Genomic DNA, 26,856 nt, shown 5'->3' on the forward strand with positions numbered 1-26,856 from the left:
AGAAAGTGGTTCCACTTAAAACTGATCACAGTGAGGAGAAGTGAACCTTAATGATGAGATATTGTTAAACACATATTGTTCTGTAGCAGCTGCCAGACAATGATAAGCTTCACTACAGTTTGTGTGTAACTTTAAGGATAACTTTTTTCTGTTGGCCAATAGGAAAACCATGTGAGCAGCTGGGGGGGGGTCAGATTAAACTCTTACCCCCCTGTCTGTTTTTAAAGGTGACACATGACATTGTGTGATTTACTATACCCCATGGTCTGTTTTCAATTTGACACCAGATAGTGCCTGACTGAAATGGAGGCAGCCATAAACATGAACTCACCTGATGAGGTGCTAAACTCAACCTGAGGACTGATGTGAAGAGATTACAGACTGAAAGAAATGCGTATGAGTTTTGATTAAAAACACAAACATTATAGAACATAATTATCTTGTTTTAGACATGAAAAAGCTAATTGATGAAATTGTGACTATTGGCTGCTTCTCATGTCTCACTCATTACACAGGCAACATGACATTTCTAATTTATAATCACCTTTGAAGAAGGACACCTGTAATAAGCAAAAGCTGAGACTTTACACTCAAATCAATTGAGATTTCTATACAGAAAGACATATTAAAATAGGGCAATTTACAGAAGAGGCAGAGGTGGTTGGCACCTGAAGAATCCTGAGTTGTTTTGATTGTATAACGCAGGGGTGTCAAACATACAGCCCACGGGCCAGAACCGGCCCAATTCCAATTCGGAGCGGAGAAATTAGGAGATGTTGTGATTTATAGGTTATTTTGCAATGGTTTTACTGGTCCGGCCCACTTGAGGTTGAAATTGGCCTGTGTGTGGCCCGTGAGCTAAAATGAGTTTGATATCCCTGGTCAAGAGATTTATTAACTTGGCAGCTATAATAGAGCGCCTGGTTTCAGTCATTTCTCTCTAAATGTTTTCTCTTTGGTTTTGTGGATCCATGGGCTGTGTGATCAACTTTGCTGCACATACTGGGTACCAGGTGGTGCAGAAATAGGGCTGGGTATTGGTATTCAGTACTTTAAAAGGAATCAACTGAAATAATCTAGTACCAAGTAGTATCAAAACTTCTCAATTTAAACAATACAAGCATTTGATCCTGTTTGTGCTGGGGCTTTCATCCCAGACCATCCTGTCTACCTTCCAGATCAATAATCTTTTTCTCCTTTGGATTAGTTCAGCTAACATTCAACACGAGTTGTTGAAGTTACCAACAAGCTCTTGGCGACACAGAAACGGCTCGACTCTGTCATTTAAGTCGTTAACAACCCTAAGATAACATGCGTTAGCCATGTGATGCTTAAAGTTTGCCCTTTTATTGTGTTGTGCATTTGGACTCTAACCAGCTGTCCCCAGTGTGGAACTCACATCCCTGTTTGTGGTGTGGTGAAGTTGAACGTGGTATATTTGACAGAGTTGGCCGTTCAGTGTGCCGAGATGTCAGCAGAATGTTCGAAAGTATGGCTTGACTACACACCACTCGATAATTCAGTCAATTTTATTTCTAAAGGTATGGAATGAAGTACTCCATTGGTATCAGTATCCTGCAAACAGGAAAAGAATCCAGGCACTCCAAACAAAAATGAGAATGAGGAAGGAAAGATTAGATTAAAAAGCCTTTCATATAATGGCCAACTCATTAAAAACCTGTATCAGTATCCCTTTAAGGGTACTGGTATTGGTACTGGTATCGTAATTTTTAAACGATACCCAGCCCTATGCATGATCCTTAAATAAATAAATCAATAATCATAATAATAATAATAATGGCACCTTATTTTTTCTTTTTCTCTGCTTATTTTAGTTGGTTTTCTCACATTCTTTGAAATGAGGATTTGTTTTGTATAGGAGTATAGGAGTGTTCATAGTGTTACTCCACAGTGTGTAAAACATATATATATTAATCTGTGTTCCTCCCCCAGAGGAGAATGCTGTGGTGTGGTACAGTCTGTTGCCCGGCCCTGGCTACGAGCTCTTCAGCATCAACCCTTACACCGGTCTGATCACCACCACCTCCTACCTGGACAGAGAGCAGCAGCATCACTTCACTCTCAGAGGTAAAACACAAACACATAAATACAGTTAAAACGTGTTACACCTGCGAGACACAGAAGTGTGGATAGAAATAGTGCTCTGAAACACACTCCTGTTGTTGGCAAGCAGTTTGGGTGATCAGGCTTGTCACTTCACTTAAACCCGTGTTACCAGAGTCTGAGTGCCTTAAACCTGCATTTATTCTAATGGCCAGCAGGGGGCGACTTCACTGGCTGCAAAAAGAAGTCTGTTTGTATAGATGTCTGTGAGAAAATGACTTACTTCTCACTTGATGTACTATCTCAGTAAACATTTTCATAATGAGTTTATGGTCTCAATCACTGGTTTAAGCTCTTCTTCATGACAGCACGGTGATGTCGATGTAAAGTATGGTCCCATTCAGGGTAAAATAGACAATACAGCAGGGTGTACTTTAGGGCATGGCTACCTTCTCATTGACAAGTAGCTACTAGGGCATTCTCTCAGTCAAGATATAGGCGCAACAATGCATGTCTGTCTCAACTGTCTTGTTCAAATATGGTCACTTTTGGCTCCAGAAAACAAGATGGCAACAGCCAAAACACCAAACTCAAGGCTTTTTAAAAGGTTTTACATATCACAGTAGTTACGTCCACTTCTTATTACTGTCTATTTTTGATTTAAGAAAATCCTAGCATTTTAAAAATGTTGTTAAAGATAAAGTCAAAGACGCTGAAATAATGTTTCCCAAAGCGTTCTTTCGTGGAAGCTCCTCGCCTCTCTTGAAAATCAACCGTGCCTCTGCTAACATCAGAGGAAATTATTACACTTAATGAATCTGATTTTAGGCTTATTAAGCTTCATGGAGAGAGAGCAGTGGCGCCACATCACACAGCAAAGGCCACCTATTTAATGAGTAAGATGACTGTTGAAACCACCATCTTGGGGCTCCATGGATGATGATGCAATGTGTCACGATTTGCCTGATTTAGCTCATCAGGTGAGTTGAATGATAGATCACATCATATGTTTTCTTTGCTGAAATTAATCAGAGCAGCATGTTGCAATGTCGGCAGGGGAAAAAGAAACGTGAGTGTTAACACGGTGGGAAAAGTGGTGACAGTCACTCACAATCAGGTGTTGATGGGTAAAAAAAAAAAACTGGCTGCTGCACTGAAAGTCAGACACCAGAAGTTTGTTTCGTAATCCCCAGATGGACACATGTTAAGAGCCTGCATTGAGTTGATGTAAGTTTAAAGTTCCTGTTGACCAGCTAGAGCTGTATCATCAATGCCTTTGATCAAGATTTCCTGAATAAAATATGTATTTTAATAAAATCCCCTACAATGAGAGACTGAGGATATAAGCACAACACGCTGTTTGAGAGCCTGTGATTCTGTTCTTTGTACAGTGTTCCTGCTTGGCTTCACATTTAAGTCAATACTTGGCTCAGATCTTCCTACTAAAGGGTTATAAAAATATCTAAAGCCTAAAGCTGCTAAAACAAAACGTATAAAGTCTCTATCGAACGCAGATATTTCTCTCGTCCTCTGTTTCTCATTCTCTACCTTCTCTCTTGCCATGCTTCTCAGCCACAGTCATAAAGAATTCTTTTGTACGAGCGCAGCGTAATCCAGCAGATTGATTTATGTTGAGGAAACAGTAGACTTTTAAAGGGCTGAGGTACAGTATATCTAACCCCTACTGACTGCACCCTCTGCCTTTTGAAGTGTTTGCTTTCACTCTCTCGTGGGCATACGAGGCAATTACATTTAAACTATTCAGCAGTGTTTAGTGATAAACTGCTTTCAGATGTTTTATCATAATATTTGTACAGTCAGCAGTGTGATGAACAATTAAATATAATAACAAAATATAATAACAGGAAAGCCTGAATGTCTTGAAGCCGTGCCAGAATCACACAGGGCTTATTGAGAAATACTGAAATATGTTGGGACAATTTTCTCTGGCTGTAGATGAATTTGGAAAGAAATAAAATATGTTCTTTTCAGCATGTATTAAAAGCTGTTTCACGATGTGTTCTGTTGACAGGGAGTTTTTTTATTCTTAGGGTTTGTACTGCTGTTAAAAATCTAATCTGGGTTCAGTCTTTGATCAGCAGAGACGGAGACTTGAATGTTTCCATACACCGTTAAATGTAATATTTATGTTTACAATATATACCCTAAATTACTGTTGAAGGAGTCTGTGGCCTCTTTGAGCTGTGTACCAACAGTTCTATTACATAATTATTTGTGCTAGTGGTACGGCTTTGTGTATGGCATTATTGTTTGGCCTGTTGGCTGGTCCACCACTTTAACACAGACCGAAATATCTCAACAGCTTTTGGATAATTTTCCATGAAACTTGGTACAATATCCATGATACCCAGAGGATGAACCCTAAAGACTTTGTTGAACTGCTGACTTTTCCTCTTGCACCATTATCATGTCTAAAGTTTAGCATGCAACATAGATGAAATACCTACAAAACAAGCATCATTTCTGTTAGCCTCAGCTGTTTTTTTTTTGTGTTTAACGCTAATTCGCAAATGTTAGCATGCTAACATCCCAGCCGACATTTGTATGTGGGGCCCATATGGGTAGTACATGGGCTGAAAAATGGGCCCTATATGGGATTGTCCACGGGTTCCATATTGGTCCCATGACATTTGCCCACATGGGTGTATTTACCTAAATGGGCCCCAGATAAGATGCCCATTTTGGACCCATACCCACTTTGTACCTGGCCAGCCCCAGCAAGACCCACCTGGGGGCCCACTTGGGAAAACCCACCAATTTGGGCGATTGGCATGGGGCTAATATGGAACACATGACCAATCCAATAGGGGCCATTTTTCAGCCTATTTACTACCCACATGGGCCCCACATACAAATGTTGGCTGGGATGCTACGGTAAAATGGTTAACATGGTAAACAGTATACCTGCTAAACATCAGCATGTTTTGGGTAACATTGTGAGCAACATTCTGATGTTAGCATTTACCTTAAATAAGGACGCTCTGATCAGGAGTTTTAGGGCAGATTACCGATCACTGAAAGCAGAATCGTCAAATAATGATCACCAATACAGGTTCTATTTGAAACCTTCTATTTATTGTGTAGCATTATTTATGTAATTAACCATTCTTAACGGCATTGTGTATTTAGAATCAAAGGTAAGAGATGATTAAGTATCATGAATTGACATCTATTTATTGGCAGGCAACATGAGCAACATATTCCACTCTCGCTCCTAGAGACACAACTTAGCAGCCGACGCTTGGTGTTTGGGAGCAGCTTAGAACTTAAGAAATAAAGCCTTCCTGTGCCAGACCGGTGAAGCCATTTTAGCAGCAAATCAATAAATTGTCTCACATGTTATAGAGCCACCCATCAAACTATTTAGAGCAAATATCAGCTGATAACGATTGGTGGCAGATCAGTCAGAGCAGCCTTAACCTCAAAGCATCACTATGCCTAAGTATAGCCTCAGAGAGATACTAGCATGGCTGTAAACTCGTAGTCTTGTTCCTTTATTACTTTGTATCGAAGCCCAGGATGTAAATAAGAACCACAGATAAGAGGTGTCGTGGTGATTAAGACTGTGGTTGCAATGTCTTCGGGTTCCATTACTAAGTATTCATCAAAATAAAATACTAAAGAGATTTCTACAGTGAGCATAAGGTTTTCCTTTTGATTCCTGTCTGCAGTCCAGGCTCGCGACAGCGGGACACGGCCTCTGTCGGGTACAGCCACGGTGCTGTGCGCTGTGCTCGATGACAATGACCACCCTCCGGAGTTCATGCAGTCGTCCTTCCAGATCAGCCTGCCAGAGAACCTGCCTCCTGGGGTGGTCCACACTGCTCAGGCCTCTGATCCAGACCACGGAGAAAATGGAACCATACACTACTCCATTTTGGGTGAGGAACTTAGATAGAACTTGCTATATCAAACTATTTGGTTCATGATTTTATAGTTTTGGATATCATTTATTTTGGTAATACCATTACACTCACCAAGTTATCATCTTAGAACGTATTGACATTGTGAGAAAGAAGTCTAAAGGGGGAAGAAACTAAGCCATCATACAGGTTTTAAACAAACCCCAAGGTAAGCCAGAATAATCTGGAAAAGAAAATGGAGGCAAATTATAAAACTGCTACCCAAGCTGTCCGTTGTAAACATCCCTCCCAGGACAGACAAACTTACTGGTTCAGCTTTGAGCCATTATACTTGTTATAGTTGTGGATGCACAGTTTTTCTGTGCATTTTAGGGATTATACATTTCAGGTTTCACCTGCAAATAAAGTGGTTTACTTAATCTGGCTAAACTGTCACCTCGTTTACATCCTGTGTGAATGTCTAACTGCTCCTTTCAAATGTAGTCATAACAATGTCAAGATCTCAGCAGTTATTTTGGTGAGTATAATGTTACCACGATGGACTGAAATGATAAACTGGAATAAACCTGTACTTTCTATCCACTGTCTTTAGGGGAGGACTACAGAGGCCGCTTCACCATCAACAGCCACACAGGTGCTGTCAGCACCACACAGGTCCTTGACCGTGAGGACAAGCAAAATTACACACTCACCATATTGGCCCATGACTATGGCCCCACCCCACTCAGCTCCTCCACCCAACTCCAGCTGGTGCTGCTGGACCAGAATGACAACATCCCCTCCTTCACCCGTAAGAGCTACCACGCCTCCATCAGTGAGGGCCTACCTGCAGGCGCAGAGGTCCTGCATGTAAGCGCCTTTGATCCTGACGAGGGGTCCAACGGAGAGGTGACCTACTCTCTGACAGAGGACAGCAGCCAGGGGGCCTTCTCAGTGGACGCTTTCACAGGACTGATCCGCACTACAAGGTCTCTGGATAGAGAGAGCAGGGCCCAATACACCCTCAGAGCTGTGGCTACTGACGGCTGCACTCAAGGACCACTGAGCTCTGTGGCATCGGTGACCATACAGGTGGAGGATGTGAATGACAACGTACCAGTCTGTGAGCAGAATCCAATGAACGCATGGGTTTCTATGAGGACTCTACCAAACCAGATAGTTACCACGGTGACAGCAACAGACGGTGACCAGGGTGACAATGGGACGATACATTTTATGTTGTCTGATGAGGAAAACCTGTTTGACATCAACAGTGAGTCAGGGGAGATTTCACTGAGAAGACGAGTGAGAGCAGGTTTCTCTGGGAGGAAGCTGCAGGTGGTGGTTTCAGACCGAGGACGACCTGCTTTAATCTCCACCTGCCTGATCTTCATCCATCTGAAGGGAGAACACGAAGGACTACAGTTCACAAACAAAGTGTACAACGCTACTGTCAAGGAGAACAGTAGAGCTGGTACGTGTTACCACCTCTATTCCTTCTGTTATGACTTATACACTCTTAGAAATAAAGGTGCTGACTAGAACTGTAGGGGTTCTTCAGCTTGTCCCCACAGGAGAACTCTTTTTAGTTCCTGGTAGTCCCTAAGAGGGTTGTGCCTAGAACCAAAAGGGTTTGGCTTGTCCCCATAGGTTCCTGGGATAATCTTGGAGGGTTCAACCTAGAACCCAACACAAAATGGTTATAGACCAAATCACAGTGTTTATTTACAATAACTTAAGGGTAAAAAATCCTTGTGTCATGTCCATTAAAATCAAATGGTGGTGAGCAGAAGCTGCCTCAATAAGTTAGTTTTTAGCCACCTAAAAAAGACCCACCAAAAAATCAATGTCAGTTTAAGTGACCGCTACATTCAGAATATTTTCCCTGCTTTACCCTGCGGTTAGGAAGTCTTTTCCCACGGTTAACAGAAGCCGCTTTATCAAAGCCACCGGACTCCACTGACAGAAACGGTCATTTTACGAAGCAGAACATAAAGTTACTGGTCCACTGCAGCTTCCTTTGGTTAATGTATAAGGTAAAGCAAGGCTAATGTTCAAATACAGCGTACACTTACACTTATATTACTTTTTTTAGATGGCCAAAATACATATTGCTGTAGCCCCTGTCTACAGCAGTACATTGTTTAGCTTCCGTGCCAATAGATTTGGTTTATCAGAGATGATAGCAAAGCAACACAGCACATAAAATAAGCACAGCAGGATCGTCAGATAGGTCGGACCACTGTGTTCAACTGTATATCTTTAAACGTCACAGGTAGAGCTTGAAATTAAAACAAAAATCAAGAAGTTTGCATATTTTACATGTGTCCACAACTATAACTGCCAGTTTTTCTACCCGGAAGTGATTGTTGTTGTTAGCGCGATGTCACAGTAATTTGGTCTATACCCAATTCAACAGGAACAACGCCCTACGAGAGGTTATACAGAGCCCTTCTGTGGTGTAATGGCTTCACCCAGAACCCTCTCTGGGGGTTTCATCCAGAACCTTTCCACTTTCAAAGGGTGCTCACAAGAGCTTACCCAGGGGGTCCTACAAAGAACCCTTTTATAATCCAAGGGTTTTATCGAGAACTCACCCATGAGGACTCTAAAAAGTGTACCAAACTGAAACAATAAAATAATTGATATAATGGAACCCAAACTCATCATAATGCTGAGGGTAAGGATTTTTCAACACCCATGCTTTCAACAATCCTAAAAGAACTCCTTCCAAAAAGGGTTCTTCAGAAGCAAATGGTGTTGGGTAGAACATCAGCTCTCCGGAGAGAACCTTTGTAGAACCCATATTTGTAAGAGTGCACCATTAAAAACTTCATCAACCTTTCCACTTTCTCTTTGTCAAGGTACTTGGATTGCAAAAGTGGAGGCCAGTGACCAAAGCAACAGCAGACAAAGAATCACGTACACCATATTTAGTGGCAACGAGAATCATATTTTCTCCATCAACCGTCACACGGGTGAGACACAAAGCTGAAACAATGCTTTTGTTCGTTTTTCTTGCCATCCATCCAAAGTTGTTCACTGGTTGTGATTAGCAGATGGCATTCTTATGTATTTAGGAACAAATTATGCATGCTTTCATCATTCAAGTTATGCTAATAGCACAAATTCTCATTCAGTCATCCATTTTATTTTCCACCAAAGTATCCAGAAAATAACTTTTGATTTTTAGTCCTCACGATTGTTTATGTTAAACAAATTAGAGATTTTGATTCAACTATTTCGGGCTCCTTATTTTCTGTGTCTCTTCAAAATGCTCCGTCAACTTATCTGCTTCATCTGTTTGTTTGTATGAAAGTATTTCCTGGAGGGTTTTGATTCTTGGCTTCCTGATTTTATCATATTCCACCCCAAACTCTTTTTTGGATTCATGTATACATGAAGTAATGACGCAGACATAGTTAGAGTTGAATACACAATATTATACTGACATAGAACTGAATACTTTTTCGGGTTACCACAAAAACTTGAACCTAAAAGTGTTTCTGTCAACACCTTTTTTAATAGATGAAAGTTATGTTTTTCTTTCCATTACTTTGCCTTCATTTCTCCCTGATCTGATTTAAGAAACAACCTTGAAATGCAACGGGCTACACTAGTCTCTGATGCACAATCTTTTGGTGTTCAGTATCTCATCTTTTTACTGTCTCCCAGGTGAGATCCGTGTACAGAAAGATAACTCTTTGGACTTTGAGGTGAGCCCTCACATCCAACTGGTGGTGCTGGCTGACAGTGGGCTGCAGACGGCTCACTGCAGGGTCTCCATCAGCCTGCTGGATATGAATGACAACGCACCAGTGTTTGAGCACGGCAACTACAGGACAGCTGTCTGGGAGGGGCAAGTGCACAACACATACATCATGCAGGTAGCTACTATGAATATGAAACCCCCTATGATGTTAGAAATACAGAGCAGGTATATCATATATTTTGTTGTAATATTAGTGATAAGATCTTATTAATCAGTGCCCATATTTTCTGCAGGTGTTTGCGTCTGATGCTGACAGCGGGATGAACGGGCAGATCGAGTACTCCATTGTATCCGGTAACTCTAACGAAGCATTCGTGTTGGACTCTGTTCGTGGGATTCTTGCTACAAATGTCTTACTGGACCGTGAGATCACCCCCTCATACAAGTACGCCCACCTCACATATTAAAAAGTATTATGTTGCTGTATTGAGTTTTACTTTGTAGCATAAAACCATTTATTAATAACTATTATGTTTGCATTCAATAATAACACATCTCATAGGTCTTTGCCACTGGCACACCAACAGATCCCTGTGGAAGCCGTAGTTAACAAAATAATCATTATTTTATCCTTGTTGATATAGAAGCAAGACTTCTATATTAGTTTAAAACAGTTTGTATGGGAAGTAAACTCCTGATGTCTGTAGTCAGAATGAGAGGGCCAGTGTTTCACTGTGCGGCCAATTATAGCAAAGTGACTTGAGACCACTACATTTCAAATGGTGGCAGTATTATTAGTATTTTTTTAACGCATAATTGTCACTTGCAAATTGCAGAAATATATTTCAGTCCTACAGAGCTCTTGCAAGCTCATGCATGGGTTAGTAGTTTAATGAGTGAAACATGTCTATTGTAAATGAGTGAGAGGAAATGATCTCATAGTGCATCTGCAAATTTAAAGAAATGGGCCTCTCATCCAGCAGTCTCATTATGATTGTACACTTCCTATAGTTCCTTCATTACAAAGTTGTCAGACAGATTTCCTGACAAGGGAAAAGTACTCTTGAATTACTCTGTAATTCCTGCTTTTCAATGAAGTCCATTACAACAGTCGAAAAAGTGAAAGTGGAATTACTGATTTCGAAATGGGCTCAAAAGTACAACTTAAGGATGTCCTGGTGGTGATCGGGATGGGCCATATTGATCTAAGGTCAAATTCAATCCTTTGATTTACATCAGCTGTCATACAGGTGATTTTACTGGTGAAGGTTTCATGCACAGAGATGCATAGAGTGCAGCCATCGTGAACTCTACACCTCTCTTTCCTCTACGCCGCACTCCGCCTGTCGCAAAATACCACAAGCCAGAAATGACAGCAAAATGCAGTATGAGACTTTGTTTATTTATGTCATCTACCTTAGTTAAAAGTACTTGTTTCAGCTCAGTGTGAGAGTCTCTTGCATTTTACTATCGTCTCTGAGGCATGTTGTTTCTGACTGTCACTCTCATTTAACCACTGCAAGTGCAACAAAAGCCCGACAAGCAAAAAGCCAATAAATTGGCTAATATATTAAAGTAATCTGCATAAAAGATGTGCAGATAACAAAATAAAGCTGTATTATCCAGGAAAATAGAAGAATCGGATCGGCACTCTGTATCGGCAGCTCCTCGGATCAGGAGCAAAAAAACTTGACTGGGACATCCCTAGCTCAGTTCTGTTATTGAGAGTACTATAATTGGATCATTTCCAAACTAGCATAATGCATCAACACATTACTCAGAACATGCAAAGTGGCATCATTTGTTTACTGCCTTTATATTACAGGCTGGTTCTGCAGGCCACAGACAGGGGGAACCCTCCGCTCAGCACCACCACCACCATCAGGGTCCAAGTGGTGGACGTCAATGACAACAGCCCTACCATCCCCCCCATGGAGCCTGTGGTTATAGCAGAGAGTGAGACCAACCCCACTGCTCTCAATGATAAACACACTTTCAGATACAAACACTGTCTGTGTTCTTCGTCTATTTGTGGACTTATTGTGATGTCTTCTGTTCTGCTGTAGATCTGCCAGCAGGTTACATGGTCACCCAGGTGACTGCAAACGACGTGGACCTGAGTTCAACCATCACCTACAGCTTCTCAGATAACAGCAGCACCAATGCTCCGTTTGCTATTGACCGATACACTGGTGTGATCACCCTGACTCGAGCCCTGGACTATGAAGAGGAGACAGAGTACACGCTGACAGTCTGGGCATCTGATTCCCTCCACCAGACCACAGGAGAGGTCAAAGTTCAAGTGCTTGACGTCAATGACAACGTTCCAGTCTTCACCAAGGTCTCCTACCAGGTACAGATGATGTATTTATTGATAAAGAGGCAGAGGGCCAACTGGTTAGTGTCAACAAGTCATGAATAAAACGGTATATGCATGTTGCTATGGTAAAATAACAAAGGAACAACCTTCTGATAAGGCATGCCTTATTCAGGATATATAAGTCGTAATAAATGTTGGATGAATTGTAAGTTTATTAATGCATGTTAAAGATGTTAAGGGGTCAATTTTTGGGTGACCAGGTAATAAAAATCCATGTGTCTGATGGACATTATCCATCAGCATATGTTGGTCTATCTTTTTAGCTAACTGGTGAATCTTGATACTTTATTAGAAAGGGCCTTAGTCATTAAAGAGCTATTCTGATGATTTGGTTCTGATGATCCATGAAGTTGGGGAGCTCACATATGAGAGATTACAAAGAAATCTGTCAAAATTAAAGCTGCACAGGTTGAGATACACTGACTTTAGTCCTTAGCATGAGTCAGTCTCCTAAAACACTTGATGCTACATTTCTCATAATAGGAAAAATGTCATTTATTAGGTCCCCCCTTACTTAACACAAAAATCTCTAACCCAATCCAAGATGACATCATCAGGGTTATTTTGTCTCACTTTAGGAAACTGAACTTCGCTGGAGTACCCCTTTTAATAAAGTGTCACAAGCTTCTCACATTATAATGAGCCATCAGGTGTATAGTTACAATATTAGTAAATCATTGAAAACACATTTTCCAACAATCCAGCAACTCAGAAGTTTTAAAAGTTTTAATTATCAATTTAAGATTTTTTTCTAGATGCCCTGCAGCTTTTTCCTTAGTTTAACGCCATGTTCACACTGGAAACGAAAATGCCCCGATATGTCAGTTGTCACGCAGCAGACTGGTTATTAGTGTGTGTGCGTACTTGTACATGCTACACAGTGAGGACCAAAAAACATATTTTAGCAACAGAGTGAGGACATTTTTGCAAAGTTTGTCTGGTCCTCACTTTTTCAAAGGCCTGTTTCAGGGTTAAGACTTGATGTAAGGGTGCAGGTTAGAATTAGGTTTAGGATTAGGCATTTACAGTAGTTGTAATGGTTAAGGTTAGGGTAAGGGGCTGTGTCTGTGTGTGTGTGTGTGTGTGTGTGTGTGTGGGTGTGTGTGCTCATATCTCTCTCACTCTCTGATTATACACAACTGACAAATATGTNTAGGTTTAGGATTAGGCATTTACAGTAGTTGTAATGGTTAAGGTTAGGGTAAGGGGCTGTGTGTGTGTGTGTGTGTGTGTGTGTGGGGGTGTGTGTGCTCATATCTCTCTCACTCTCTGATTATACACAACTGACAAATATGTGGAATAAGTAAGCATGGGACACATATTCTATAATTTATAAGACTCAGATCATTTATATTATATCTAATATATCCTTTATATCATTCTAAATAAATTATCAGTGTGTTTTCTTGCCAAATTTACTCGTGGCTCGTGGAAAAAATAGACCAGATGCCTAAACTATAGCTGCAAATCGCAAGCCTGCCACAGAGCTTTGGGCCATGGCGCATCCTGTATGAACAGCCCAGTTGCTTAACATGGTTGCCAAAAGGAAGCGGGCAGCGCTCCACAGTCCCAGTTAACTAAAAAGACAAATTCTGGTGAAGAAGGTTATATAACAGTCATAGAGATTTTTCAGATCTGGCCACCAAAAAATTGTTCTTACAAATGCTGAGTTAAAAAGCATTAATAAATGTTTATTAACCCTAGAAAGTGGTATTGGACTGGATACAGAATGTACATTATGATCTTGCTGCAGATGTGACTCATCATTTGTTCTCTCTTCAAGGTGGAGTTGTCAGAGTTGGTTTCAGCAGACACGTTAGTTTTGTCTGTGTCCGCTACCGACAGAGACTCTGGACTCAATGGAAAGATCACCTACAGACTGCTTTCATCTCCTTTACAAGGCTTTTACATGGAGCCAGAGAACGGTAAGAACAGTTTAACTGATGGAAAAGACATGCTGCAATAGCTCGGACATAAATTTCTCATGGACAGTAAACCCTCGCTGTATGTATAGGTACTGTATATATTGAGAAAATATTGAAAAGAGAGAGGTTATTTGGTCACCACGAGGATAAAACAATGATCTAAAATGTATTACAGTTCTTCTGTAAAAGCCATTACCTCAAGCTTTACAAGTTTTATGACTTCTGACTGTCTGGTGGTCTGATTTTCATATTCATCCCTCTTATTCCCTCCATTAAAATCAGATTTTCTGGCATAGTCAAAGAAGCATGCGCCAAAGAAAAGGGCACAGAAAAAGTCTTTGCTTGGTTATGAGCAGCATACAGTATCAGAAGTTACTGAGAGTTGTCATTCTGCCAGGAGCAGTATATTCTCCAGTGTTTATATTTTTGTAGTCTTGGATGTGCAAGTGAGTTCCTTGGACAGGGAGAAAGAGAGGCAGCAGAGAAGTCAATTAGGAGCCATTGAGATAAAGTGCTGCAGAGGAGCCATGCCTATCCTATTATCTTTGTTTTCAAAATTTCTAAACCCAAGAAAGAAGATAAATCCTACGGGGCTGAAAGGGAACCCCCACTCCTCGGTTCTGGCCAGTCTTTTCCACTCAAGTGTGATTTATGAGCTTCTGTCATGTCTGAACTCCAAAGTTTAATATCAAAGAGTTGTATTTGCCCATGTTTTGCGGTGAGGAGCACCAACGGAAAGTGAAAATTGCATCAATGTTGACTAAAGCTCTCTAAATCCAAAAATTTAATATGGTGCTTTTTGTGGTGCGATGCCTCTCAGTTTTTCCATGGCTATTTGTTTCACAAACAATGAGTGGTACTGCTTTATGGTAGAGCTCAGAATTTATAAAGTCGTCATGCAGAAAAGTTTAAGTGGTAGTGAAGTGGAACAATAAATTGGATGGACAAACGCTTTGTTGTCATCCAAGAAGAACATTTGCTCTCCTGGTCTGCACATGGAATTCATTATAAAATAGTCGCACAGGAAATGATGTTGCGTTGCCGTGTCTAATGACAAGGACAATTTTGATTTAACTCTCAGTAAATTATCATCCAAACAGACATGTTTTATAGTTTTTAATTTGAAGAGAAACTAATCCAGGAACAATCCGTTTATTTGCTGAACCGTCTGGTAAATCAGTTGGAAAGAGTTTTTATAGTTAAACATTGGCAAAATCAAATGTCAGGCCTTTACAAAAGAAGTATATCACCGCTGGAAAGATGGTCTTTTCATAAAACATGGCTGTCTATGCAGTAGAATGACACACATACTTTTAAAATTGGTGCTATATGACCAGAGAAAACATAAACAACAAAAAGACTGTGGTATTTGCTTTGCTCAAGAGGTAGAAAACCTACAATTACCATGTATTGCATACATTACTTATTATGTTACTCAATGCATGAGTTGAGGATGTGAATCCATCAGCACACCTTAGATTTCAATCTGACAGCTCTGATCATTACTTTAGTTTTTATTGTCTCCATTGGATGACATACTCTTTTAGTAATGGGTGGACCTTCAAGCGTTTATGGATATTAATTTCGACCGGATTATGTGAACTGCATATATCCAAATCCTCACTCAAAGAAAAAACAGAGCCGCGAAGCGCTGTTCCTGTGGGCTCCAGCAACACTAAACCCCAGAGCTTGCCGTAGAAGGACTAAATGCACAAACCTGCTATTTTCAAATATCCCATGGACAGTCTCACTGCAGCCTGTTTTATTTTGTTCTGAAAATGTCCGCATGCAGCTTCATTCTGTGGATCATAAATGAAGTGTAGACTGATAAAGGAGGAAATACAGTGAGTGCTCAACAGAGCAGTAAGTGACAACAACCCCGCCCACATGTAAGACTACTGTTTGCGGTGAAAACGCCAGGCAGACCTAGAGTCCAGGTACCATGTCTGAAAGGTTACTTTTGGTTCCAAAAGGTACCATACGATACCATAGATAGATAGATACCATAAGTGTTTGGTGGAAACGGCGCTTTGGTTCATATTTGATCAGCACTGCTTAGATTTACCATTTGATCTCAGTTTTTTAGCCTCTGTTTTTACAATAGAGGAAACAGCATAGCGCTCCCTTCCTGTTCACAAATTCTGGTATACAGCTAAACAGCACATATTACACCAGAAATCACCCAATCATGTTTCAAAACAAATGTCACTTATCAATATCTAGAGGACCACTTATATTTAATTAAAAGAAAAGAAAGTCAGATCTGTTCGAGTCATCTGTTTCAAGTCTAAGTCAAGTCGTAAGTCATGAATACCAAGTCAATGTCAAGTGTTTTATCAGTGTTAGTCAACCAAGTCTCAAGTCCTCAAATTTGTGACTCAAGTCCAATTTGAGTCAAGTCATGTGACTCGAGTCCCCCACCTGTGTCAACAACTCTTCACATTGCACAGTCATTGGATCCATTTCTGTTAAAAAAAACTGATTAGTGTAGATCTAAAACAAACTGATTCACTCATGAGCACATGTTTTGTCTTGCAGGGTCTGTTTTCACTAATAAGCCCTTGAAGGCCATCACAAACAGCAACCTGATCCATCTTCTGGTTGAGGCCAAAGACGCAGGCGATCCTGTGCAGTCTACACTCACCTCTATAGACGTGCTGATTCTGGACACCAACGACCATGCACCTTTGTTTCACCAGGACATGTACACACTCACCGTCCCAGAGGACACGCCCACAGACACCAGCCTACTGACACTGTCTGCAGAGGACCAAGACTGGAGCCCTGAGAATACCCATTTGGACTACGGCATAATCGGGGGAAATGAGGAGAAGCGATTCTGTCTGGAAGTAAAAATGGTTCAAGTTGAGAATCAGATGAGAAATGTAGGAAAACTCGTTCTGTGTAACCCTTTAGACCGTGAGACCACAGAGAGCTACGCACTAACAGTGAGCGTGTCTGATCGAGGAACGCCTCCACTGAACAACTCTGCTGTCGTCATGGTGACTGTGACAGACTGCAATGACAACGCCCCAGTCTTTTCCAGCACAGGATACCATGCACAGGTGAGTGAAAACAGCCATGTCGGTACCAAGCTGGTCCAGGTCAGTGCTCAGGATCCTGACCTGGGAATCAACGGCCTGTTGCGGTATGACATTGTCTCAGGGAACAGCAAAGGTCACCTCAAGCTGGACCCTCATTCTGGCGTTCTGGTGGTCAACCACTCGCTTGACTATGAGGAAGACTCAAAATACACCCTCACCATCCGAGCATCTGATGGAGGTGAATCATCTGAGGAACGTAAAGTGGCTTTTACAGTGGTCTTCATCACAGTGTTGGATGTAAATGACAACACTCCGTACTTTATGTTTCCTGTTGTTAACTGTTCTGTGCTGGAGAACCTCCCGGCATTTACCCACACCTGTTCTGTCCATGCTGTTGACAATGACTTAGGCCCCTACGGCCAGCTCACCTACTCTATTATGTCCTCCTGCTTCATGGACTATGGCAGTGGCAGCCCTGAGAAGAAGGAAGCCTTTGCCATTGACCCTCTAACAGGCGACATTCATACCAGACAGACCTTTGACTATGAACGTGAGAGCGAGTACTGCTTTGTCGTGGAAGCCAGGGACAAAGGCGACAAAGCAGCTACAGTGAGAGTGCAGGTGACCATCAAGGGAGTGGATGAGTTCAGTCCTGTCTTCACCCAAAAGCAGTACCATTTCCTGCTGCCACAAAACGCCAAGCCTGGAGAGACAGTCGGATACGTGATGGCGATGGACCATGATGGAGGGGTGGACGGAGTGGTGGAGTACTCCCTTGTGAAGTCATCGCCGTTTTTCTCAATAAACAAAACAATTGGTTCCATTTTTGTGTCAGGACCTGTATATCGCAGAAGAGGCAGCCATGCCAGTGAGGACATGGTGGAGCTAGTAGTGTCCGCAGGTAGTCCCAGAGTGGCATCCAGGACCACCGCTTGCCGAGTTTACGTCAACATCTCTAGCTCAGCAGAGGCAGTCACTGGGGTGCCTCTTGATGCACACATGCTCAGTTTGAGTGTCTCACTAATTATGTTCCTTTTTGTCCTCCTCATTTTTGTGGGCTTGGTTCTCAGATACAAGATCAAGGAGGCGGCAATCAAAAAAGCCGCTGCCATTGCTGCGAACTTAAACCACGGCACAGGCTCGTTTGGTAGATCCAATAGCCAAAGATCCATTTCTCTGCAGGAGATTAAACGGCCAAGCATCTTGGTGACCAAGAGGGACGTATCGCACCCATACAATCACAATCCTTCAGACTCAAGCGGCCGTGGATCAGCAGAAGGTGAAACAGCTGAGGACCAGGAGATCAAGTGGATAAATCAGCACCCCTGCCGTAAAAGGGACGAATCTGTGCCAGGCAACCAGGCCGCAGAGATCCCAGACTCTGCTCTGCCTGGAGACAATATCTCCTGCCACTCTGTCGATGTAGGGCCGCAGCATATTTTATCCATCAATAAACGTTTAGTGTCAGGGATGGCCAGCACTGAAAGTCTCCACCACTTTAAAGAGGAGGGAGGAGGTGAGGGACTACTTCCTGCAATACTTAGGGTGAGAGATTTGGAGGAGAGCATGAGGACAAATGGGTATGCTCCCCTCTCGGAAGCCCAGGCCTCTGCAGATTCCCTCTCTTCACTGGTGTGTCTGGAGGAGCAGCTGCAGGGCAGCTACAGCTGGGACTACATTTTGGACTGGGAGCCACGCTACCAGACTCTGGCCTCCGTCTTCACCGATATCGGGATGCTCCCTGACGAGGAGCTTCAAGGCGGCCGTGAGGACTTAGCAGCAGAGGCAAGCTGTCTCATGCACCCACCACCTCTAATAACGGGGGTAGCTCAGCCTGGCATTAGGACTGTACCTCCACGAAAGCCAGGGCGGGTCCCAAGCCTGAGAAGGAAGCCCTCTTTCCCCAAATATGCATATTCCCCCTTAGCCAGGAACACAGGACTTACCCCTTCAGCCATGACACCCAATTTCTCCCCATCCCTTTCTTCTCTCACCATTAGGACCCCCAGTGCCTCACCAGTTGTCTCGGAGACAGGGGTGGGGGGAATCAAACTTGACTCAGGGCCTCTAACTGCAAGCCTATTGGAGGCTGAAATCCAGGTGTAGGCACAAACTTTGATGAAGTTTTTCTGTGACATTCAATTCCATCTTCCAGTCAACATCTGAACATGTTTCCCTCAGTATTTTTAGGGGAAGGTTCAGTTTTGATTTTGGTTTATTGACAACATTCTAATATATTTATAAAATACAACATATCAACAGAGTTAGAACAATGAAGTCCTTGACTTATTCATATTGTTGTCCCCAGTTGTATGGCTTTAGACCTTTGGGTGTCATGAGTTTAGTCTCACAGGGGCAATTCCAGGCAAAGTTATCATTTGAACATAATGTAGTCATTTAATTACTTAGATCGTGGTTGATTTCATAACTCACTTATGTAATAAAACAAATATCTGGAAACGCCTAAACTCAGCCTTGCACTTTGAATGAGAGCAGATGTTCGAGTCGGCAATTAATTATAGAATGTTTTATTGTAAACATGTTTATATGTGCATAAAATGAAACACTCTGTTATGGCAGTCGGTTGCAGCTTCTAAATGAAAACCTTTCAAGGTTGGTTTAACTTTAATAAGCAAAGAAAGGCAACATTGTTCTGTGGTTAAGTCTATCTTGCTGGAATCATAAAAAACAGGGTTTTGAATACAGACCCATATTGCTTCCCTCGTCTTTAATATATTCAGCCTATAAAATGCCAGTAAAATGAGGAACAGAACTCATTTTATTAATGTTCTTCATTTTCATGTGATTTTGTTCAGTCTTTCCAAGATAGAAAAGTCATTGAGGCTTATGAAGTCAAAACGCAAAAAAAATGTGGGATTCTTCACTGACACAAATGTCATATGGATTTAAGATATGGGATTATATTGTCTTGCTGTCACTGGTCAGTATGATGGCAGATTTTCACAAACCCGTTCCAGGTTGTGGCTGTTTTACTTTTTGCCATGAACAGAAATGGTCTGTTCCCTTCATGATTGTTTTGTGTGTGCTGACTGTAGACTACAGACGCCCTGTTGATAAACAGCACTTTATGTACAATTTCCAGAGAATTGTTTAAGTATTAACACATTTGCAATAAAGAAACTTTCTCCTGTATTTTTTTGCCTTCAGCATTTAAAAGTTGTGATGATGTGTGATGATGACTGTTTGATGATTTATTAGGTTGTGCATGTATGTGTATTGAGTTTTATTCAAAGACAGGATTTCTTACTGTAAATGAGCATTCTTAACACTGGGTAAATAATGAAAGAAAAAAGGAGAAAATTAAACAATAAAATAAGAAAAATGATCCCAGGTAGCCAAAATAACCTGGCCCAGCATCGGCCCAAACTCGGCACACCAGAAGAAATAAGTCAGGCCACATCTGGTTGCCCTACTCTATTTTTATCCCTAAAAATTTGCGACACGACGAGTTGAAGCAGGCAATGTGCCATTCTGCAACATTCCGAAAACCTGCCAGTTCACAACAATGCAACTAGATGCGGCAGCAACAACTCTCTGTACTTCCGTTCTGAATTCCAGCTTTTCAGCCTTACTTTGTGGCTCGGTGGGGACGGAGCACCTGCTGCAGCAAGCGAACACACCGGACTTCACTACAGGCCATTTGGCTGTAGAAACTGGTGACGTGCTTTATGTTCTTACACAAGTCGCTGGCAGTTGACCAGCTGAGTTGCAGGCGACACCATGAGCCAGCTTAAGTCGAGCTCAGACCAGCAAGTTCACACCGCTGCAACTTTTTTCTGCAACGTTTTAAAACGGCGTCGTCTCATCACGAATCTTTGGTCTGAACCAGGCTTAAGATTCAGTATAATGACGCCCCAGAACTGGGTCAGATACACTGGCCCAATTCCGGCTGCTGGGCTGTTATCAAAAATGACCTGGCCCAGGATCATCCCAAAATCATCATGCTTGAAGAAATAAGTTGGGCCGTGTTCGGTTGCCTGACTCAGCTGAGACTCAGAATGATGATGCCCTAGAACCAGGCCAAATAAACAGCTGCCAACATCGCCATCACTAATCATTAGATGTATTTTTATCACACAGGGCTAAAGATTTACTGCTACTTAAAGTATTGGAATTGAAGCACCTCTCTTTAAAAATGTATTTTTCCTGAACAAGTATCCAAAAGTGAACTAAATCCTACCATGTTCCACATGTTTGGAATGCCACAGTTAAAAGCCGGATCTTTTTCAACATTGAGGTTTTCCTTAAAAATGTTCCTCCTCCTTCAAAATCTGGTTTCATCATGAAAATGAAAATATTTTCACTCATTTTCATTTAATTTTACACTTTATGTATTCCCCTATATCCATGTGTCATCGCAACCTATTTTAACATAATCTGTTAGATGTGTTATTTGTTGTTTTCATTGCTTCATCCAGTGTTGGTGCAGTTTTAATTTAGTGTTAAAAAAGCTGAAGGTCTCCACAGCTTTGAAAACTCCACATATCTAAGAATGTTGCTTCTCTAAGACAAGTAAGGAAATACAAAGTGATTCAACATGGCTCCACTTGGTCTGCTGTTAATCCAAATGTGCCGCCCTCTGGGAACATACGAGCTGAGGAAGCTGAGGAGCTAAAGTCTTTATCAGATAGTTTCATGAAAGATAATAAACAGTCCGGCCCTGAACCGTACCAGCCGAGTGTGTCCTGCATGTAGTCACTGATAGGTGCGTAATTATTTATTGACTCAGTTCACTCTCTCCTCTGCACCTCAGTGGGTTTTGACAAGCTCTGCGCTCCTCTGTATTTGTGATTTCAGCGGGTCCTTGGCCTCGCGATCACGGTGATGGAAGAGATCTCTCACCATATCAGGTGATCTGGCCAAACAAGCTTCTGTGTCTCAGCACACAGCTCAGCAGTCCTTACAAGTGCTCAGTGGATCTTTATCAAACACGGCCTGTCAGTCAGAGAAGTAAATCTGCTGAGAGGTCAGGAAGTCTCAAGTACAACACGATTCTTTGGCAGTTCTGTAAGGACAGAGAAGTTTTTGGACACTTTATGTACAGTTCAATACAAATTTGAGATTACCACAGTTTTATAAGGAACACAAGTGGAAACTGGAAACCCTTGGGCAAAAATGAGCTGCTGCGCCCCCCTGATCCTCCCAGTCTGTGTGCATTGTTAATGTTAGAGATCATATACTCCCTTTATGTATGAAAATAGACCTGATAATTTCAAACATTATTACTCCCTCATACATTAATGCACCCTTTGTGTTGGGAAAGTGTGTTTATTCTAGATATTTACCATAGTACTTTTAACACATCAAAAAAGTGTGAAAGAATCATATCGATATAATTTTTTTTCATCAGATATATAATGGAATAGCATTACATTTTTGGTATTAACATCAATGAATATTCATTGTTTTGTTTTGTTTTTATTTCAGAAAAATTGTAAATGTATAATCTTACTATCACTACCTTTACCATAAAAGGCCAATTCAACCGTTTGGGTTGAGCATGGCTTCAGATGTCAAAAAAATCATACTTATAAAATTATTTCACCATATAAATGATGGATAACATTAAATGTATCATTTAACAATCATAAATGATCAATGATATTTTTATTTCTTAGCAAACAGTCAAATTTAGTTACATAGTTTAGCATCACTACCTTTACCATAAAAGGCCAAATCAACTGCATGGTAGAGCATGTTTTTAAAAAATTATTTGATCCTTATTAGACTTTTATATCTTTTATGACATTGCATAAATCTGTTCGGTAAGGTCTCTGAAACTATAACATGCCAAATTAACACACCTAACTTTTGGAAATACCATCTCACAGAGCCTTCATGTCTGGAGTGACCTGTTTTGTCACTAACTTCCTGTAGGAGGCAAACTGAAAAGTCATACTATCTAAAGACACAGCGACATCTAGTGGATTTATTTTTGGCATAACATGCCTAAATCGAATGGTACGGATGACTTAATCAGGTTGAGTTAAATTCAACACATTTTTCATTAACATATAGTGACTCAAAATGTGCTCTACCAAACAGTTGAGCAGGACGTTAAAGGGCTATGTCTTTGTCGTGTGCTAAGGTCGTGTCTCACTTGAAACATGCTACACTGCCCCCATGATTTACGGTGGTATTGCTCCGTTTCTTCCATGTCCGTAAGCTTTCAGAAAACTTGGACAAATACGGATGAAATTAACACAGTCTGTGTGCATATACATATCTAACACTGAGCATAAATGAGGATCTAGCCATCGGCAGTGCCTGACGAATCTGTCCTGTCGACGTCAGTTTTGGTCTACACAGAAGCCTAATTAATGACATTTGTCTTGTCAGTTTAAGAGTTGTTTTTCCTGTAAGTTGACTTACTGCAGCTGGTCAACCTACATATCGTGTTTGAATTATTGGACTCATCAGATATGTTGGCTGAAATTCAGAGGTTCAGAACCAGGCTAACACAGGGAGCCTCTTCAAGACAACCTCAATATCAGCTAATAGGGCAGGACTCATCATAAGACCCTATCATGTCAGTTGGGATTGTACTTTAGTGGCACATATTCCCAAACAAAATTTCAGTAAATCAAAATACCGCAAACCAGTTGACCTGAGGCTTTTGGAGCCCATAGGGGTCTCGGGCCCCGTGTAGGGCAGTTGCCCACTTTGTGCAGTCAGTAATCAAGCCTTGATCCCAAGTGCATCAAAATCAGTTAGGCAAATGACGCTGATGGATAGAGCAGTGTCAAAAAGGCACTGTCAGAGGCGAATATAGACTTCTAAGCTCCACAGTAATGTATAGTCATCTGTACTAGATCATCACTTGTCAAATTTGGTCATGGGTGAGTTCACAGCGTTTACCCCGAGCCGTCTTTTTCCTGCAGTACAAGACGCAGAGATTATCATCTGATAGTCCGATCTGATAATCACTTGCACGAGGAGGCATTGTGACAAATAAAACACAGCTGTGTTCTCATCCTGGCTTGGATTTCATATTTATCTCTATTTGCATTCTATTGAGATATGTACTGGCCTCTAAACAAGTTCTGCATTGTGGTTTCTGGCTTGTTCTGGCTCAGTATCTCGGGGGACTTGAGGCTGTATGCTGCACTGGAAGAATTTAGGTTACATTCACTTGGCGGAGAAACAGTTGCAAAGCAGGAGAGTGCAGTCGGGGTGACAGCTGATTTTATAATCTATTGTTTTAAAACAGCTTTCATATCCAGTGTTAACGGTTTTGATGGATGGCTAAACTCTCCTCTTGGCTAAAATATGATTTGAGAGTTGGAGATTATACTACAGAACAGGGGTAGAGTTTTTGTATGTTTACTGTGTTACCTCACATCTACATTTGTTTTTAGCTGAGCTAGAAGTTTTACCATTGACGCATGTAAAATCTAATTAAATGTAATGGCAGCTGTCTGATCCTGGTTTGTTATGTTTGATGCAGGAGGTACAGTGGGCTGTAAGACTTTTACCTAACAGTAAAAAACTTGTGTATGTGATGCAGATTTGTAGCATGAGATTTTCATTACAAATTCCACCTGTTGTCAGTAAAGCTATAACGAGAGCGTCTGAGAACTCTTCTGAAGTTCTCTTACATGAAAGATGGTATAGATTACAGACTGAACCTAAACTGGAAAATGAAAACAGTATAAGCAGCTCATTCCAGTGTGAGCAAGCAGTTTTCTGTCTTCAAAGAACATTTTGGTAGTTTAATAGTTTTTCTTGTAAGTTGCATGTTTTCAAGTTTAAAAAAATGTATGTTCAACTGACAAGTTCATAAGTTTGGTCGCATTGCAGAACTTTTTTTCAAACAGAGCAATCTGCTTCGTACTTTTCTATTTAACTCTGACGATGCTCCGCAGGCCCAAAGAAGGCTGGTTATTGGACTGGAATTTTGGTACCAACCAAGATGTATTCCTAGCATTATGTTTTCCAAAGCTGTGAAGCTAGCATCATACCTGGACAGACATTATCTTGTTCAATTCGAAGACTATATGTTATTACTCAAAGTCCTCTTGTGACTTGTGACAACATTTATCATTTGAGAAGTGGTTGGCGCAGGTGTAGACTGTAAAAGAGAAGTGGACGTAGCCTCTGGGTCTGATAAAGGTAACCAATGCAAAGTGCTTAAAAACTGCCCTCTTTCTAATGTCCAGCAGGGGGCGACTCTACTGGCTGCAAAATGAAGTTCAATTCTATAAAACTCAATGAAAAAATGACCCAACTTCTCTCCTGATTTTTTACCTCAGCACCTAATGAGTATTTGGTCTCAATTGCTAGCTTCAAGTCTCCTTCAATACAGCATGATGTTCCATGCAATCTCATTCCAAGTCATCACATACCGCAGCTCTGTCAGTGGCCTTTCATGTTTACATATTATGTGCTAAGTATTTTTTTTGCATCTGCTGTTGACATTCTGTGACGCCACTACCAATGCTGTGATGTCAACAAAAGCACATGCTTAGGTTTAGAAAAAAACATCATGGTTTGGCTCTACGGGAACCGACCTCCTAGGTGAAAGTCTGGGGTTTGTTGGACCCATTCACTGTCCCTCTGACCTGCACCATACAGACTTTCCTGCTTCTTATATGACAACGTTACTGGCATCGTTTCAACCTGACACCATCTAGCTGCGTATCATACCAGGTGCTGTCCAGTGGAGATATGTGCTGATTCTGTCCATCCGCATATCATAGTGCCATGGCAGGTGTCATATGGCCAAATGGCAGTGTTATATGACACCGCTTAAGGTTCCGTCCAGCAACATTACCAAACTGCCACAAAAGGTGGCTATCAGCATCAGGCGTCTGATGCTAAAATCCCTGACAAAGCGCCAGCATTTGACGACTTCAGAATGAGAAGCGTTTGATGTTCACTCTGTGAATTATATTTCTGTTTAGAGTAAAATAGATGATAAAGCAGGGTATGCTTTGGAGTACAGCTACCTTGTCACTGATAAGTCACTACCAGGGCGGTGTGCTTGGGTTTTCAGTCAGGTCCACCCCTTCGCTCCTCCACAGCTCCACCCTCTTGCCCAAATATGGTCACTTCTTGCTCCAAAAAACTGAGATGGTGACGACCAAAATGCCAAACTCAAGGCTTTGAAATGGCAGTCCACAAACCAGTGGGTGAAGTCACGATGACTAAGTCAGGTATTTTAAACAGTCTATGGTCTGAGGCTGTACTTAGGCACATTGATGCTTTGAGCAAAATGCTAATTATTAGCATGGTAACATGCTCACAATGATAATGCTAACATGCTGATGTTTGTCAGGCATAATGTTTACAATTTTCATCAAAAGCAGAAAGCTCCATGCCTAAAATAAAAGGCCAACACAAAAGTGCCAAAAACTGCAGTTCCCCTAATGGCCACGTGAGGCTCCAAAAGCCAGTCAGTCCGCATAGACCCCCATGTTAAAATGGCCATCTTTACAGCAGGAATTAACATGTTTACAGCCTGGTGCAAAAAACAGTTTTGTTCTCTACAGCCAATTTCAACATTCAAAACAAATGTACAGGGAGTGGATTTTTATATAACTCACATGTTCACATTTTCTTAAGGCTTAAAGTGATATGCATATGCATAATTAAGGCCGCTTTGAGTGACAGGCTGTCTGCAAGGTGTCAGACACGCCCCTCAAACCTCCACAGAAACTACCGAATTGGAGACTTAGAGAGTCCACAAACCAATGGATGACATCACAGTGTCTACGTCCATTTTACTATATGGTTTATTATACAACAGTTAGTTCCGGCCCTGCAATCTGATTGGTCGAGAGACAGTAAAACCGTGACGATATTGGAGTACAACATCACGGTTATTTCACTGTGTATGTATCACTCC

The 26,856-nt window shown here is 41.4% G+C and overlaps 1 protein-coding gene across 1 annotated transcript in view; it reads left to right on the top strand.

Moving 5' to 3' along the window:
• The window catches only part of dchs2 (dachsous cadherin-related 2), a 40,720-nt gene extending 20,641 nt beyond the window's left edge, over positions 1-20,079 (top strand). Inside the window, exons 11-20 of the mRNA XM_050044738.1 lie at positions 1,954-2,088; positions 5,757-5,966; positions 6,541-7,401; positions 8,792-8,905; positions 9,603-9,814; positions 9,933-10,084; positions 11,465-11,595; positions 11,706-11,992; positions 13,803-13,944; positions 16,483-20,079. Coding sequence (XP_049900695.1) covers positions 1,954-2,088; positions 5,757-5,966; positions 6,541-7,401; positions 8,792-8,905; positions 9,603-9,814; positions 9,933-10,084; positions 11,465-11,595; positions 11,706-11,992; positions 13,803-13,944; positions 16,483-19,094 — 4,856 coding nt within the window. The 3' untranslated portion in view covers positions 19,095-20,079. The remainder of the gene's footprint in view (positions 1-1,953; positions 2,089-5,756; positions 5,967-6,540; positions 7,402-8,791; positions 8,906-9,602; positions 9,815-9,932; positions 10,085-11,464; positions 11,596-11,705; positions 11,993-13,802; positions 13,945-16,482) is intronic.
• The last annotated feature ends 6,777 nt before the right edge of the window (positions 20,080-26,856 follow it).

Source organism: Epinephelus moara, chromosome 5 (assembly GCF_006386435.1).
Source record: "Epinephelus moara isolate mb chromosome 5, YSFRI_EMoa_1.0, whole genome shotgun sequence".
In the NCBI taxonomy this organism is placed as follows: domain Eukaryota; kingdom Metazoa; phylum Chordata; class Actinopteri; order Perciformes; family Serranidae; genus Epinephelus; species Epinephelus moara.